The 17,033-nt window shown below is 39.2% G+C and overlaps 1 protein-coding gene across 1 annotated transcript in view; it reads right to left on the minus strand.

Moving 5' to 3' along the window:
* The window catches only part of TRAK2 (trafficking kinesin protein 2), a gene marked incomplete in the record, with an annotated part of 1,082,163 nt that overhangs the window by 560,966 nt on the left and 504,164 nt on the right, over positions 1-17,033 (minus strand). Inside the window, 1 exon segment of the mRNA XM_044060504.1 lies at positions 819-897. Within this exon segment, the coding sequence (XP_043916439.1) occupies positions 819-897 (79 nt within the window).

Here is a 17,033-nt window from a genome sequence, read left to right on the forward strand (position 1 = left end):
AGTCTAGGCTTCTTAAGATCCTTACAGAACAACAGCCCACTAAGAACATATGAAGACCATTGCATACCCTACATGAGGGATGGGAATGGTAGGGCAAAAAAACCCTCTCAATGTTGTCAGGAAGGTGGCACATATTTGCATTATCTCCTTTATCCCTACTCTATAAATCTTCCACAAGAAGGTGCTCACTTACTGTGGCCCTTGTTTGGGAGATGGTGTTGGATAACTGCTGGGGCTAGTAGTCATAGAAGACTGCACAGAAGCTCCAAGACACTGCAGAGGGCAAAGATCAGTATGCCTCCCCTCAAAAATTGTAAAAGATGCTACAGATTTCATTCCAATTTACAGTTAACACCAACCACTGTGAAATGAACTTACAACTCAAAGGAAGCATATAAACTAGAAGCAAAAACAACTAACACCTGAACTTACAAAGCAACACATTTTCAAAATAAAAATAAAAAGATGGTTTTGACTGAACAGATTGCTATAAGACTTCTTGGCAGAGGGAGTCAGACTAGAACTGGTAAGCTGGCCCTTAGATACTATGCATAGGAGGTGCATTCCATTCATACAAACAGGCAAACACATTCTAGAGACTTGTAACTTTAATGCAAAATTCTGGGCCACCAACCACTTGCACAAGTCTACTCAAGATTGCATACCCCATCATGGTTTTATTTCAAATATAAATTTAGTGGCAAAGAACAATCCAGATGTCCTTCCCATGTTCTAAGTATCGGCTATGGGAAGAATGGAATGCAAATATGTACAAGAGTAGAAACATACCACATCAAAAAGTTAATCTTCATACTTACTGAGTTGCTTCACACACTCTGTGACTAGTTGTTGCTCTTTCTCTTCATAACTGATAGTTTCAGTCTTCAGGTTACAAGCCTTAAAAATAAATAAAATACATTTTAAGTGGTTTAATTTTTATTTACTGGCAGTACCTTTCTGAGCACAATACGAAGTACCCAAAACAGTTCAATTTTGTTTCTGTTATAATACTTTTTCCTATATGCAGCCAGTCTTATTCCACTAGCATTACATATGTAGGCATATATATTTCATCTAATATTATATCATGTTTTGCAAATGAAGATAACCCACTTTTGGCTCAGGAAATGCAGTAGGATGGAAACACTAAAAGGACTGCATAGGAAAAAGACACGACTTTTGAAAGCATAAGGTTATTCTTGGTGTCTGAGTAAAACATCAGAGGAACTTAAGATGACAAGAAAGTGTCATATGGGATTACCCACCACAACACTATATCTCAGAGGGTGAAATTGTCTAAGCAGTAATGTGCTTTCTCACCTTGTGAAGAAGCATGGATCTTAGCAAATCATTGCTAGCAGGCTAGAATAAAGGAGTCGTACTTCTACTGTTTCACCACTGATGTGCTACAAAGAAATTGTGAGCGCCCTCCAAATGAGAAATTATTAGTTGCAATTTGTGGTCAAACAGCCTATGGTTATCAAATGGAAATAAGCAACATAACAGCTGCTTAATGCCAAAAAAAGACATTTAATAGGCACAGTACGTCCAAGCAAACTCTGGAACCACTGACCAGGAACCAGTCAAAACAACACTAAAACAAGGAAAATGACACTGTCTTAAAGAACATCTGCTACTCTTCAAATGTTTTTATTCTTAGAAAAGACTATAATGAATACATAAAGAAAAGAGAACACATGTTTTGTCAATAGAAAATGTATTTACACCAATTATTCAGTTCTGCTGTTCCTGTGGAAATGTGAAATGGCATTACTCATATGTGTAGAAAAATAAGCAACAGGTACTGAAGCATGACTATGAAGAAGAAAACTATGCCACATACAATTTTAATCACATGAAACATATTCCTTTAAAAAAATACAAATACTTTGAAACATGTTTGCCCACTGCCCACAACAATTTTAGCAAATATACTGCATCCAAGTAAAGAATAATAACAAAAAAGTAATCAGTACTAACCTACAAAATAAAATCAGTCTCCATTTCTCCTGTCTTTCTCCCTCGCTCGCCTATGGAATTCACTTCCCCCCACATTCGAATCACCCAAAACCACTCCACCTTCAAAGACCATGCTCCATTCCCATCTCTCTTCTCACTGGGAATGCTCATGCTTTCACCCAACCTGACTCCCTCTATATCATTTCTGCTCCCCCATCATTTTTTCTCCTTTCTCATAACTCAACCTAGTGACTCCCTTCATTTCATTTCCACTCCCTCTCCCTTTTCTCCTTTCTCATAACTCACCCAAGTGACTCCCTTCATTTCATTTCCACTCCCTCTCCCTTTTTCCTTTCTCATAACTCACCCAAGTGACTCCCTTCACTTCATTTCCACTCCCTCTCCCTTTTCTCCTTTCTCATAACTCACCCAAGTGACTCCCTTCATTTCATTTCCACTCCCTCTCCCTTTTCTCCTTTCTCATAACTCACCCAAGTGACTCCCTTCATTTCATTTCCACTCCCTCTCCCTTTTTCCTTTCTCATAACTCACCCAAGTGACTCCCTTCACTTCATTTCCACTCCCTCTCCCTTTTCTCCTTTCTCATAACTCACCCAAGTGACTCCCTTCATTTCATTTCCACTCCCTCTCCCTTTTTCCTTTCTCATAACTCACCCAAGTGACTCCCTTCATTTCATTTCCACTCCCTCTCCCTTTTTTCCTTTCTCATAACTCAGCCTATTCATCTTTCACTGTTCTACTCTCTTGCTCTAATTCTTCCTATCTCACCTCATGGAACTTTGAGTGCATAAGTGCCTGCACTCCAAATTATACTTACGTACTCCAAAATACTTGTTTTAATTTCATTCAATGCTTTGTTACAGTGCCTTTCTCAAATGTTATTATTCTGTCTTCTATATTACTGTGTTTTTAGTAATTTTGAAAATTGTACTGTATTTAACTTTGCTGATATTAACTTTGTAATAATTGTATATGGAGCTTTTCTCCCCGGGCCTCCATTGAAAACAGGCTCATTTTGGCCCAATGGACTTTCCTAGTTAACAAACTGCAAATAAAATAAAATAAATAAATAAATTTCAAAAACTGCGCCAAATTCAAAAGCAGTAGTGACCCTATAATCTATGACATAATGGCATCAGTTTCTGTCTACGACAGCACAGTGTTTCCAATATTTTTGTCTGACAAAGCCAAACATAGGTTTACACATGATGCATCTCTACCCTCAGGAGCATTAGAAGCTCTCCCTTGGGGAATATCGGGTGTCAGTTTCACTGTCTTCTCTCCACCAAATGCAGATTCTGATCAGAGATTTCAGATCATACAAAAAAACCCAGTACACAGTAAGTGATCAGCCCATCACTATTACCTCACTACATTTTCACTACTAATTCACTTAAAAGCAAAATGTTTGAAATTGGGTTTTCCAAAATTTTTAAATACATGATCAAAAGGGGTAAGATCACTGTCATGTACAGGATTCAGCCTATCAACTTCCCTGGTGTTGCACCTTAATCTTCAATGAATGTATATTCCAATAAAATGCTTGGTATTTGACTGACTCCAAACGTCAGAGTTATATACGTGGTGCTGGCGATGTCAGGCTAAGGAAAATTCATAAAAAAATATATTTTTTTTCTTCTCTCTTCCTTATTTCCTAGTAGTAACACATTTATTTGGTCTGTAAAACGTATATTTCTCATGGCCTGAGAAGTGTGACTTCTTCTCTTTTTGAATACAAAATGTCAAGCAAAGATATGAACGGTCTCTGAGCGCAATTTTCTGAAGTGCTTGCATCTCTTGTGCCAGAAGGTCATAAAATGTAATCGCAGTGCATGCCAGAAAAGTAGCTGACTAGAGTTTTAAAAAGAAACTAGATACTAACATGCAAACAGTTAAGACATGTATAAATGCACACAAGAAAGAAAGAGAGAAAAAATTCTATAGAGCTTCATCACATGCCTTCACTGGGAGATAAAAATCCTTAATGTGTTACAACCGCCATACTTATACAATAACAACTTCATCAAATTAACAATCAAACTAATTCACACTAATTAAATTAGTAAATTAACACATTAAATTAAAAAAAATCTTAAAGGGGATCATACAGAAAAATAACATAGGTCAAACTAATTGTGTTGCAACCTAATATGCAGGACTTATTCACTTTATTAATTAAACCCACAAGAGATAATGCATTAAATTTCGAAATACATTTTGTTTCAAATTTACTTAAAGAACATTTATCCCCACCCTTTAAAAAAAAATATAGCTAAAACTAAAAATATCAGTGTAATAATATCACCATTATGAATTTCATGTATATGTTGTGCTACACAACTTAATGGATGATTAGTATTAACATCCCTAACATGCTCCTGAGTTATAAACTTGACCTTCCTTTTTGTCAATACAGTTTACCACTTATTAACTGTTATGGAACAGGTGCATCTTAGAGCATACACTGCTATAGAACTACGACAATTAAATAACTAGTTAACTTTGAACAATTTTCTATTAATTCTGAACTCACCTGTAAATAAAACCACTATCTACATTATATCTACCACAACGGTGTATCCCCTGTGCCCAAGAAGGCCTTATTAGTTACAATTTTACATGACAATAATCCCCCCTAAATTAAGGGACCTTCTAGATGAAAAACTCAGGAACTTAGGTAATATACTGGCCAAATAAGAATCGGTCATCAAAATATTCCTACTTTGTTTAATAATCTTAACACATCAGTAAATGTATATTCAACCACACAATGCACTTCATCAAATTTCTCCTATGAATCTGATCTAGATTTATCAAACTGACCTTCATATGCAACCCTAGCTCCTCCACCTGTTAGCAGACTCAAAGCCCTAACCTTTGCTATTCTAAAAAAATCCCTATCATAATCTATCTCTCTCAAGTAACCTATTTTCCAAATACATAAATGCTAAATTTATCTCAACAGATCTGGTGATATTTCTACTTGTTCTCACAAATTCACCAATAGCTAAAGAGTGTCTTGGATGGGCACTTGTATGCAAAAACCCCCCAAAACAGCTGTTCTTCTCCAAAGTATTTTTTTTTTTAATTTTTCCTCAAAGTACCTCTTACCATTCCAGTTTTCCTCCCTGCCCAATAAGGCCATCCACTTTCCATCTGAGGGCACAAATTTCTTTCAGTCACTGGAGGTGCAGCTTATAAGTTCATTTTTTTCAGTCACTGGAGGTGTGGGCCAAGCATCAAGAGCCTTACCATCATCCATGGGGTCTGGGGATTTTTACTTGGCCTATAGCCCCCACCCCTGTGTGTCTAAGCTCTATGCAACAACTGTCTGGGCCTAGAAAACTACAACATTCACCACCCCCGCACACTAAGAGGCATACACAGTCCAGTGTTTCCCATCTCCCCCAGCCTAACTTCAACCTCCCTAAATCCAGCCATTGCTAGCCTCCACTGGAAAACATTAGCACGTATCTGCCCTCCCCCCAAGATAAGTAAGCCCCATCCTTCTTGTCAATTCCATCAAGCTCTCGAGCTGCTAACTGAACCTGATATTTGTTTCTTCCATGTATATGCTCACTCCTTTGCATATTTTACCTGCAACTGCACTGGTGCTTTGCTGCTTAAGTAAAGTTTATTCACTTTTAAGCTATTGTGGCTGGTCTTTATTATACATGTATGTGTGTGAGAGAAGAGGTATTATTTCTCACTAGTTAATAAGCTGCTACTCTTCATCTTCACTAAGCCAGATCGTTTGGGTCTATTACCAGAGAAAATATTAAGGTGTATGACTTCATATTTGTCTTAAACAACAGAAACCGGTAACAAAGTACCCAATTGAAGGCTGCCGGCAGTAGTACCATGAGATGAAGAAAACTGTGAAGAAATGAAGAATGCTCTTTGCTGCTTATGCAAAATATCAGCTATAACATGGATCTAACCCAATCAATAAGTGATACTCGACTTCTACACTGGAGGGGCAGTTAGCTGAAAAAAAGCCAGTTCAGTTGATGAAGGCAGCAAAATGGATTACTTTAAGGAGGCATAAGAGCTAATTTCATTACCAATGGCCAACAACGCCTCTTACACTATCTTAAGCAGCCACTTTGCAAAAGCTCGTCACAGTATGGCGGACACAAATACAATACACTTTGAGGGATCCTCCCTGACAATGGCGATCTGGTGGCAAGCCTCTTATAAACTAAGTATGAATCCATGAATTACCCGGTTATGAGCTACACATCTGTTAACAATCACACTGTAGAGTTTCACCTTCCTTCTGGAAGCAGGTGGAAAAGTGCTTCTAAAAGGAACTTTCTGGATGTTACCAATACAGTCTACATCTTCTCCTACTATGAAACTCTTTGGCTGGAGGTGCCTGAATTACTCCTCCATTCTAGAAAGAGTGATCAAGCTGTACCCCCACACTTCTAAATACATGGTGAGATCTTCTTACACTACTTCTCCGTAGCTTCTGCAAACACAGTTCTGCTCTTGGTTGTGCATTTTTATGGATGAGGTTCATGAAGCCTGCAAAACAATATGAAACTCCAACATTATACTTTGTTCCCCTCAGACAGACTTCTAGGAAAGCCCATATCAGACAACTTCATGCTTTACAAGTATTTATTTATCTTCTGGTGTCTGTTAGCCCTTGCTAGAAAATGTATGACTAAATGTTGGAAGCATGTACAACCTCCAGGTGTAAACAGCTAACAGCTAGTATTGTTTAATCACTATAGAAGAGAGAAAGTTATGTTGTGGCTCAGACAGGCTTATCTTGAATATACAGTTTTTAAAAAAGCTCTCAATTCATTTCAAGAAGGTTTTATGTGATATATGAACGAGGAAAGATTTTCTTTTTTTTAGTGTTAACAAGCATTAATTACTAAAGAAGGTACATTACATACTGGTTGATCAAACAACTGAATATACAAAGTTACTACTAAATGACAAAGATATAACACTGAATGATGGTCTGAAACTTGTTTATGTTACGTTTAAGGATAATTTCAATAAAAAAGCAGAAACTGGCAGCATTCAAATTGTGACTTTCAGCCAATTTACAAAAACAAGAAATGTGTGAAGTTGCCAGTTGTTCTTTTCCCAAATATTAATAATGTATTTATGGTATTACTTAACTTTAAGGTACATCATTAGTTACACCTTTGTAGGTAATAACTGTTGATGCAGTAATAGTTGTAGGTGTTATGGTTTTCCTGAGGTCTAGTTAATATGAATTGAGGATTCTCCTTGTATTGTTCTTTTAAGTATTAAATATAATTACAGTAAATAGATCAACATTATGTAAAGTTATCTTTCATTTAAATATTCTTGAAACATAAATATAAAATAAAAAAGTATATACAACTCATTAGTTAATATTTGTTTAATAAGTAACCTTTTGTACAAGATTAATTCTCAAATAGAGTGGGGGTTAGTTTTGGGTGGAGACTTCAGAGGGAACACTTGAATTGTGATGTTATTCAAACATGGGGTCTTAAAACCCAGGGATCGTGTGGTTTACCTTTTAACTGTTTAATATTTAAATGTTTAACTACTTACAGTTTGGTGTCTACGAATATTAACAGCTTAAGCTTGACTGACAAAACATATACAATCATTTTCAGTCATACATTTTTTTCTATATTGTGAAAAAAAATATGGCTAACTATACTTCTATTGATGCAATGTATATGAAGTGTACTTCTATCAATCTAAATGGTTTGAACAACAGCTGTACAATGGGAAAGTTTAAACAAATATTTAAAAATGTTTAATGTCCAAGTTGTACTCTTACTGGAGACACATTACAAGAAGATATTAATAGACTTAATACAAATATCTATTCAGTACTTGTTAGTTCACACTATAAAACAAAAGGAAATATATGTTGCAGTTTTATGGAAAAAAATGCGTTAATGCCTAAAATCATAAATATGTACAATGATAAATCTGGGATGTTCTGTCTTGTAACTTTAGAATTAAATGGGAGAGCATGCACACTATCTTTTCTGGATTCCTGGACTAGAAGTTAAAAGAGGTTAAACAACAGTTTGAGGAGATATACAACATTCTAAAGGAACTATAATTTTAACTGGTGACTTTAATAGTATTTTGAATGACTGTGACATTAACACAATAAATAAGCATAGGAAACCTGTGCCAACTAAAGCATTAATGGACTTCACAGATATGTTTAATATTAAAGACAAACTTTCAGAGTCAACTTCCTTATTTTTTAACACATTTTGCGCACTGAGACAGTACTCAATCTAAAACAGATCAGGAATATATTTCAAGTGATACAATAGCAAAATCAGATAAACATTCTCATGTCCATTATCTAAATCATAACGCAATTACATTTGAATTGCAAATAAATGCCAAAAAAGTACTTCTAATAGCAGAATTCAATCATATGCAACTAACCTGAAAGATTTTAAGGAATTTTATAACAAAGAAATTCAATCCTTTCTAAATGTAAATTTAACCGAAAACATATCTCAGATTTATGTGTAGGATTCTTTAAAATCATACCTAAATGGTAAAATTCGATCTTGGTCTATTAACAAGAAAAAAACAGCGGGGAAAAGAATTATTAAACCTACAAATGAAAGTAGATAAACTTAAATTGGATATTCAAAAAGGTAATAACATTTAGTAAAAGAACTTGATGAAAAAAAATATTTTGAGACATTACATCATAAAACTACAATAAACTTAAGAGAAGATTAAAATGAGTTCTTATTCTATAAATCCTAGAAATCAATGTAGATTAGCAAAAATAATAAAGATTATTATTAAATCTATTCAAATAAAATAAGTTTCTATTCCTGGAACAAAAAAAAAAGGTTTCAGATTTAGAAGATATTTTACAGGCATGTAAAATGTACTTAAATGAATTTGTATAACCCAGTAACAGAACCACAAAGTATAATAAAACATTTTTTATGAAACATATAAAAAAATAAACTAAAAGAAGGTCAGATAAAGTTAGCAGATGACTATTTTACATTCTGAGCTTGAATCTCAAATTAATAAATTAAAATTAAACAACGCTCCTGGAAGTGACTGTAATATTCCTGAGATGTATAAACTATTAGCTAAGGAAGCTCCGAGTGTTTACATTAGCTGGAGCTAAAAATATCTCCTAAACTTGGAAATATACACTAACTTCTCCAACTTTAAAGTCGGATAAAGATGGAAAAGAATGTGCTTCTTGTAGACCAATATCCCTACTAAATATTGATAAGAGGTTTATCACAACACATGCTAATAGAATTAAACAGTTTTTACCTTTGTTGATTGATGAAGATCAAACTGGTTTCATATTGAATAGAAACTAATAATATTAAAAGAATACCTACAATAATTGACTATATCAATATTACAAGGAGGTTTGACACTAATGAGTCTAGACATCAACAGTGCCTTTGATTTAGTTCATTAGGATTATTTGCTGTAAGCTTTGGAGGAATATGTTATTTTCACATGACTTTATACGATTAATTAGATTGTTATATGAAATTTTTTTTAGCTTAGATAAAGACTGGATCATGTATTTCTAGCGCAATTACAATTACTAAAGGTACTAAGCAAGGATATCCTATGTCACCTTTATTTGTCCTCATTTGCAAACTGTATCAGATCAAATGCTAACATCAGGGTATATAATTCAATAATCACTTGAATTCTAAAATTCAGTTGTTTGCAGATGACATTTTATTAACTTTGAATGATTATGGCAGCTCGTTACAAGTTTTATTTGAGACAGTGGAACTCTTCCAAAGGATTTCTGGCCTTAAATTTAATGACAATAAAACTGAGATATTATTTATAAATTGCAAAAAACAATATGTATAAGAAATGTTCTAAATAAGTAGTTCTAGACAATAGCATTGAGTATCTAGGGATTATTTTATCAAATTATAGGAAAAGCCGAAAGACACATACATACATTAATGAAACATTAATAATTATACTAATATTTTAAATAAAATGCCTTATGGATAGATGGAATATTTTGTTTTACAATGGGAGATAATTTTTACTTAACATAAAGTAATACTTTCCCAAATGTTATATTTTAGAAAGAAAGAAAGAGAAATAGCTTGCATAAAGAATGTATACATCAATTTAATTAACTTTTTATGGTACCTCAATAAACCTAGAATAGCACCAAATCATAACATAAAAGACTAGGTAACAGGCAGAAGTGGGTTCCCAGATATAGAAATGTATGCTTTATCATCCATTATTAAAACAATAACATTTTGGTTAAATTCTAATTATTCTGCTAGGTGGAAACAAACACAAGAATTAATTTGGTTAAAATCACTCATTACCAGTTCAATATAGTAGAATATTTTCCAATAATTTTCTCTGGTTGGTAAGAGAATATATTTTGGAGAATAAACATAGACCTATATGGTCTAAATATATCACAAATACATTCAAAATACATTTAAAAAAAATATATGAATAAAAATCCAGGATTTTGAGCATTGTCATTTTTATTGTATCCTACAGCCTGTACAAGGAATAACTAACACCTTTAATGTCTCAAAATGACTACACTCAAGGGGAAAAAATTATATATTGGCATCAGTTAATGAAGTCTGGGAACATTTTCTCTATGGACTACATTATGAGCAAATATGATGTAAATAGTGAAATGTGGTTAGAAATACAAACTTTAAGGTAATTTATTATTAATAAACTAGAGTTAATGCATATTATTATTATTCTCAAAGATATTTTCTCCAAATTTATAGAATTTATGATTACCATAGGGAACCAAAATGCAATAGGAAAAGTTCATCTATCTAAAATGCATAAAGTAGTCAAAAATACAAAAAAATGTTGGGGGGTTATTATAGATTAATAATCAACTTCCAATGAAGATGATAAAAAGTTAATGCTATTTTATTCAAAACAAACAGCTCTTTCATTACAATGGAAGTTGTTTTCTTGGAAATTTATGCATAGAACCTTTATTACTGCTCATAAAATGGAATTAATGCTTATGCATAATTGTGGGTGTTCGAGATGTAACTGTACATTCTTCAAGTCATTTGGGGAAAACTGAATTTTTTCTTGCAAATTGTTTTTAATGCTTTAATGTCAAATTTCAGTTAACTAAATTGTTGATTTTGTTTAATGTTCCAATACCTAAATGTGTTTCCAGATAAAAATATTCACTTTTATGGAGTTAATTAGCTATTGCATCTAAAGTAATTGCTATGAACTGGAAAAGTGCGACTTCTCCTTCATTTAAAGAATTCAAGAATATTGCAATTAATGTTTCTCAACTGGAATTATCTACAATCAAGATGAGAACTGATGGAGTCACTTTGTATCACAACTCCTGGTTAAAAGTTAGAGATACTTGTGGAAATTGATTGCAATATGACATGAAAAAAGAAGTTATGCATTCACCATAACGTTCCATCTGAGTATTTTCTGCAACCTGTGGGTATTCAGATCCATATCGGATCAAAGCCGGCAACATTTTATCAAGCATCTGCTCCAAGCTCCTCCCCTTACCCATAATCCCTCACCTCTCCTACCTTCCCTCAGATCGAGTTTGCCACTAACTCAACTATTAGCAACTCAATAACGTTAACCTAGAACAGGTACAGGGGAAGGAAGGAGGGACGGCTGCAGAAAATTAAGTATAACTACTCAGAAGGAACGTTATGGTGACTACATAACTTCTTTGTCTGAAGTAGTTAACTTAATTTATCTGCAACCTGTGGGACAGAGTCCCCAGCTACCAAAACTCCTGGGAGGCCCTCATGGAAGGATATTCCTGAGCACCGCAGAGCCAAAGGATGCTCTCCCTCTAGAGATCAAATCCAACTTATAATGAGAGATGAATGTATGCGACCTTGCCCAGGTCGCTGCTGCACAGATATCATCCAGAGAAACCCTAGACCAAAAAGCAGCAGAAGTTGCCATAGATCTGGTGGAATGGGCTTTAATAGGATCAGGTGGGGATAGGCCTTTATCATTATAGACTTGCAGTATACATTGTGTAATCCACCTGGCTAAGGAGACCTTGGAAATGACCTTGCCCAAAAAGGGTCTAGAAAAGGACATGAATAATTGGTCAGACTTATGAAATTGCTTGGTCCTGTGTAGATAGAAACAAAGCTGTCTATGAACATCTAGCAAGTGCAGCTTATATTCACCCTTGTTCTGGAAATTTGGAAAGAACACAGGCAGAGTAATCATCTGGTTAATGTTAGATTCAGAAGCCACTTTCGGTAAGAAAGAAGGGTTTGTGTGAAGCGAAACCCTGTCTTCATGAAAAATCAAGTGGGGGGGCACGGCGGACAAAGCTTGGATCTGAGAAACCCTTTTAGCCGAAGTAATGGCCACTAAAAAGGCAGTCTTCCAGGACAGAAATTTTAAGTCTACTGATGCTGCTGGTTCAAAAGGGGGTGCCACCAATGCCTGCAGAACTAGAGTAAAATCCCAAGGGGGGACAGAATTCCTAAGCGGGGGACGCAAGAGAAAAGTACCTTTTTGAAAGGCCTTGCAAAATCTCAAGGAGGCCAGAGCATTCAAATTTTCGCCAATATGAAAATTAGATATGGCTGCCAGTTGTACTTTCACTGTGTAGGGACTAGCCCCTTGTTGAAAAATATATGACAAAAACTCCAAGACTGCAGGAACCGGGGCAGTAAATGGATCTATGTTTCTCCGAGAACCCAAATAGATAAGCGTTTCCATTTGTTGCGGTAAACCTTCCTAGTGGAAGCTTTGAGGGATGCCACCAGAATACCCTTTACCGAAGATGATAAACCGGGAGTCCTAGCGATCAGGGGAACTGGAGCAACCAAGCCGTCAGCTTGAGGCTGTCCAGGTCGGGTGAACTGATGCCAGAGGGATGGGATATGAGATCCGGGCAGGGATCTAGAATCCGTGGAGGAGTTAGAGCATGAGATCACAGGAATGGGAACCACACTTGATGCAGCCAGAACGGGGCAATGAGGATCACTTTGCACCCCAGTAGGTATGCTTTCTGAAGAAACTTCGGAATTAAAGTTAGCTGGGGATAGGCATACAGTAACCCGGGAGGCCAAGCATGGACTACAGCGTCTCTGGGTGAGTCCCCTGAGGAGGGGATTAGAGTGAAGAACTCGCTGCACTTTGTGTTGGAAGGAGATGCGAAGAGATTGCAGCAAAGGTGACCCCATGCTAGGAAAATCTCCTTCGCTATTGACTGTTTCAAAGTCCACACATATGGCATTAGAATAGCCCGACTCAATCTGTCCGCTAAAATGTTGGAGCGTCCCGGGATGTGCGTTGCAATCAGAAACTGACTGGTGGAAATCGCCCACTCCCACACTCTCATGGCCTCACGGCAGAGAGGGTAAGATCTGGTCCCTCCTTCTTTGTTGATGTACCAGACAACAGACATGTTGTCTGACTGAACTGTAATCATCCCCACGGGGAGAACAGTGTGAAAGGCTTGCAACACTAAAAGCACTGCCCTCATCTCCAGAACATTGATATGTAATATGGTCTTGGTTTGGGACCATGTGCCTTGGACTGTCCTTCCCAAAAAGTGCCCCCCCCACCCGAGTTGGGAGGCATCCGTGGTCACTGTGGCTTGGGCTGCGAATGCAAAGAATGGGCGACCTGCCAAGATTTCTGGAGACTGGAGCCACCAAAGAAGAGAAGTCTTGCAGGCTTTGCTGATCCGTATAGGGTGGTCCATGAGGAGGTTTAACCAAGACCACTGAACTGCCAAGGTCAACTGAAGCACTCTCATGTGAAGGTGCGCACATGATATAATTGAAATTGCTGCTGCCTTGGAGCCTAGGGCATGGAGAATGTCGCTCGCCATCTGTGTCCTGGGGCCGCGAATCACTGATATGGGCCCGTAGGTTCTGGATCCTGTCGTGAGTGAGAAAAACTTGTAATAGTAGAGTGTCCAACCGTGCCTCTATGAATTCCAAGGTCTGTGTCAGATTTAGATGGGACTTGGAGATGTTGATGGTGATCCCTAGATTGACTGCAAGACGCATGAAGGAGTCTCTGGCCATGCAAAGTAGACGCTTGGTGGTAGCAGCGAGGAGCCAATCATCTAGACAAGGAAACACCTGAATTCCCTGAAGCCTCAGGTGAGCCGCTACTACTGCCATAACCTTGGTAAACTCCCTGGGAGCTGTGGTGAGACCAAAGGGTAGGGCTCTGAACTGGAAATGATTGGCTCCCAAGCCGGAAGCGAAGAAATCTCCTGGAGCTTCTGCAAATCTTGATATGGTAGTAAGCGTCCTGGAGGTCTATCGAGCACATCCAGTCGCATCCTCGCAGATAAGGTAGGATGGACAGTAAGGTGACCATCCGGAATTTCTGCTTGGCTACAGACAGGTTCAGGGTAGAACCCGTCTTTTTTGGCACTAAAAAGAACCTGGAGAAAACGCCTAATCCGGACTGATCTGGGGGGACCGATTTGATGGCCCGATTGTAAAGCAGCTTTGAAATTTCGTGCACTGAGGCATCCCTTTCAGCGGGTGGGACATCCGGGAGGCGCTTTGACTGTATAGGTGGGGTGATGAACGGGATGGAGTATACTCTGGATATTATTTGGAGCACCCAAAGGTCTGTCGTGATGGACTCCCAAACCGTTAGGTGCAATGACAATCTTTCCCCGATTGTTTCCACAGTAGGACAGTCGGGGAAACTCCTCTAGGTTTCTGCGCGGGTTGGTCCGAGAAGGTCTCCCTCGACCCAAAGTTCCTCGGAGCCCCTCTGCCCTTGGGGCGGCATCTGTCTTGCCCCTCCCTGCCTCTAGGGGATAAGTTATCCTGAATGTCATGGGAAAACTGTGATTTTCTGTACCATATCTTCTTCTCCCCTCTCTGATTCCAAGAAAAGGATCTTTGAGGGCTAGAGAAGCGGACTCTGACGGCAGACAGAGTCTTCCCATCCTTCTCGCTCTGGACTAAGGTGTCACGAACTGTCTTCCCAAAAAAAGAGGAACCGTCAAAGGACGCATTCGTGAAAAATGCCTCAAAAGGATCCGTGAACTAGGCCAGGCGTGCCGCCTCATAGCTACACCAGTCCCAGCCGCCACAGCCGCTCCTTCCATGGCATGGGAAAGAAGACACACGGGACATGTTAGAAATGGATTTCAGAATCAACATTTTCACTGAGAACAGCCGCTTGTCATCTGGCGACAAGGACTCTGGGGACGACACAGCGATTTCCGTGACCAGGTCGCGCTGGAGTAGAATGACGTTATGTCAAATAATTCAGCGCTCGTATGGAAAACATCGCTGAAGAAAAAAACTTGCTTCCCAAAGCGGTCCACTGCCCTAGACTCTTTGTCCAGAGGGTGGACCGTAGAACTTTCCTGAGCCAGTTCTCTCTTGGTGGCAGCCGCAACCACCATAGTATCCACAGGGGATCCCTTGTACCAAGCCTGTCTGTCTGTGGGAGGAGAAAGGATCCTGTCTGGGAATTTGGGTATTGGCTCTATGGTGTCAGGCTCCCTCCATGCCCGTGTGGTGATAAGATCCACTAATTGATCTGCAGGAGGGGACACCCAGGATGTAGATGGACCCATGCCAAAGGCCTCCAAGAATACTGATTCGTCCGTTGAGGGTTTTGGGGATGACCAACCTCCCCTCTGGCAGAGGATTTCCATGATGTCTCCAAAGGAGACATCCTCGGGAGGTGACCTGGGGGAACCCTCACCTTCATCCAAGTCAGTATCTTCTGTGAGGGACTCGGCGGAGTCCATGTGCCTCCTCTTACACAAATGCTTACGTGGGGCCTCCTCAGTGGGACTCTCTGAAGAAGGCTCGTAAGTCATGGGGGGCTCCACAATGGGATCCACCTGGGGGTCCTCTGGCACGTGCTGTCCCTGGGACAAGCTGATGGGAGTTGTGATGAAATCCAAGGCAGCCTGGGCGGAGTCCAAGGCAATGGGCTGGGGTCTCAATCAATGGGAGAGAACCCTCTCCAACACGAAGGCTGAAAGAGAGCGCACCTCCTTGGCAACCAACAAGGAAGAAGTTCTCCCCGGCTCCGTCATGAGGATCGTGGCCGAGGCCAAGGTAGCCAGGGTTCTGAAGGAATGACTCAGATCCGACAAAGTCGGAGCCGAAGACATCTCCATTCCCTCAGATCAGGCTCCCTGTTCTCGGCCCCGAGAGTTGCTCGGATCTGAACAAGTCTGATCCGGGGAACTCAAGGTAATAGCTGACATCGAGGTTGGAGGAACCGTCTGCACCGAACCCCCAACTCCGAGGATCCTCGGATCCATAAAGCCCGAGACCGATAGTCGGATCAGGGAAGGAGAGATCGGATGGAAGAAGGGCATAGAGGTCCCCTCTCCGGCCGGAGAGGGACCTGGAAAGACTCCCATTTGAATTTGGGTCCAAATGAAACTACGCATCATCCTGTCCACGTCAAGCTCCGAAAGACTCCAAGTCGACTGCGAGGAGGTGACTGACTCAGATTTGGCCCTATAAGATGACCTTGAAGAATGCCTCTGATCCAAGGGCTCCATCGGCTCCGAGGAGAACCTCGAGGAATGGAGCCGAGAAGTGGTCCTAACAACTTTCACAGGTGGACTGGGAAAAGGCTCCCGCTCAGGACATCGCTTGCGGTGCCTCTCTACACTTTTCTCTCTCTCTTTTTTGTACTTATCTGCAGCTTTTATCCCCGCCTCAGCAGGCTTAGAGGGAGGTTGAGTCCCAGCCTGAGGGGGGCATTGGTCGGCTACAGGAGCTGATGTCGAGGCCGTGGTCTCTAAGGCAGAAACTGGTAGCAGGCCCTTGGCTACCAGTTGCACCTTCCTTTCTTTAAGGGCTCTGGGATTGAACCCTGCACACTCAGCACATGGCAAACTAAGATGGGGAACGCCAAGGCAAATAACACACAGAGTGTGGCCATCAGCCGGTGAAAGCTTGTGGCCACACTCTGTGCATTTCTTGAACATTGGTTTAGGCTGGTCAGCCATAATACACTCCACTGAGCCAAATGCTAAATTAGACACATGCACACTTAGGGGTTGGCTAAGTGTACTC

This window comes from Protopterus annectens, chromosome 2.part0, assembly GCF_019279795.1.
Source record: "Protopterus annectens isolate FY-2018-M chromosome 2.part0, PAN1.0, whole genome shotgun sequence".
In the NCBI taxonomy this organism is placed as follows: domain Eukaryota; kingdom Metazoa; phylum Chordata; order Ceratodontiformes; family Protopteridae; genus Protopterus; species Protopterus annectens.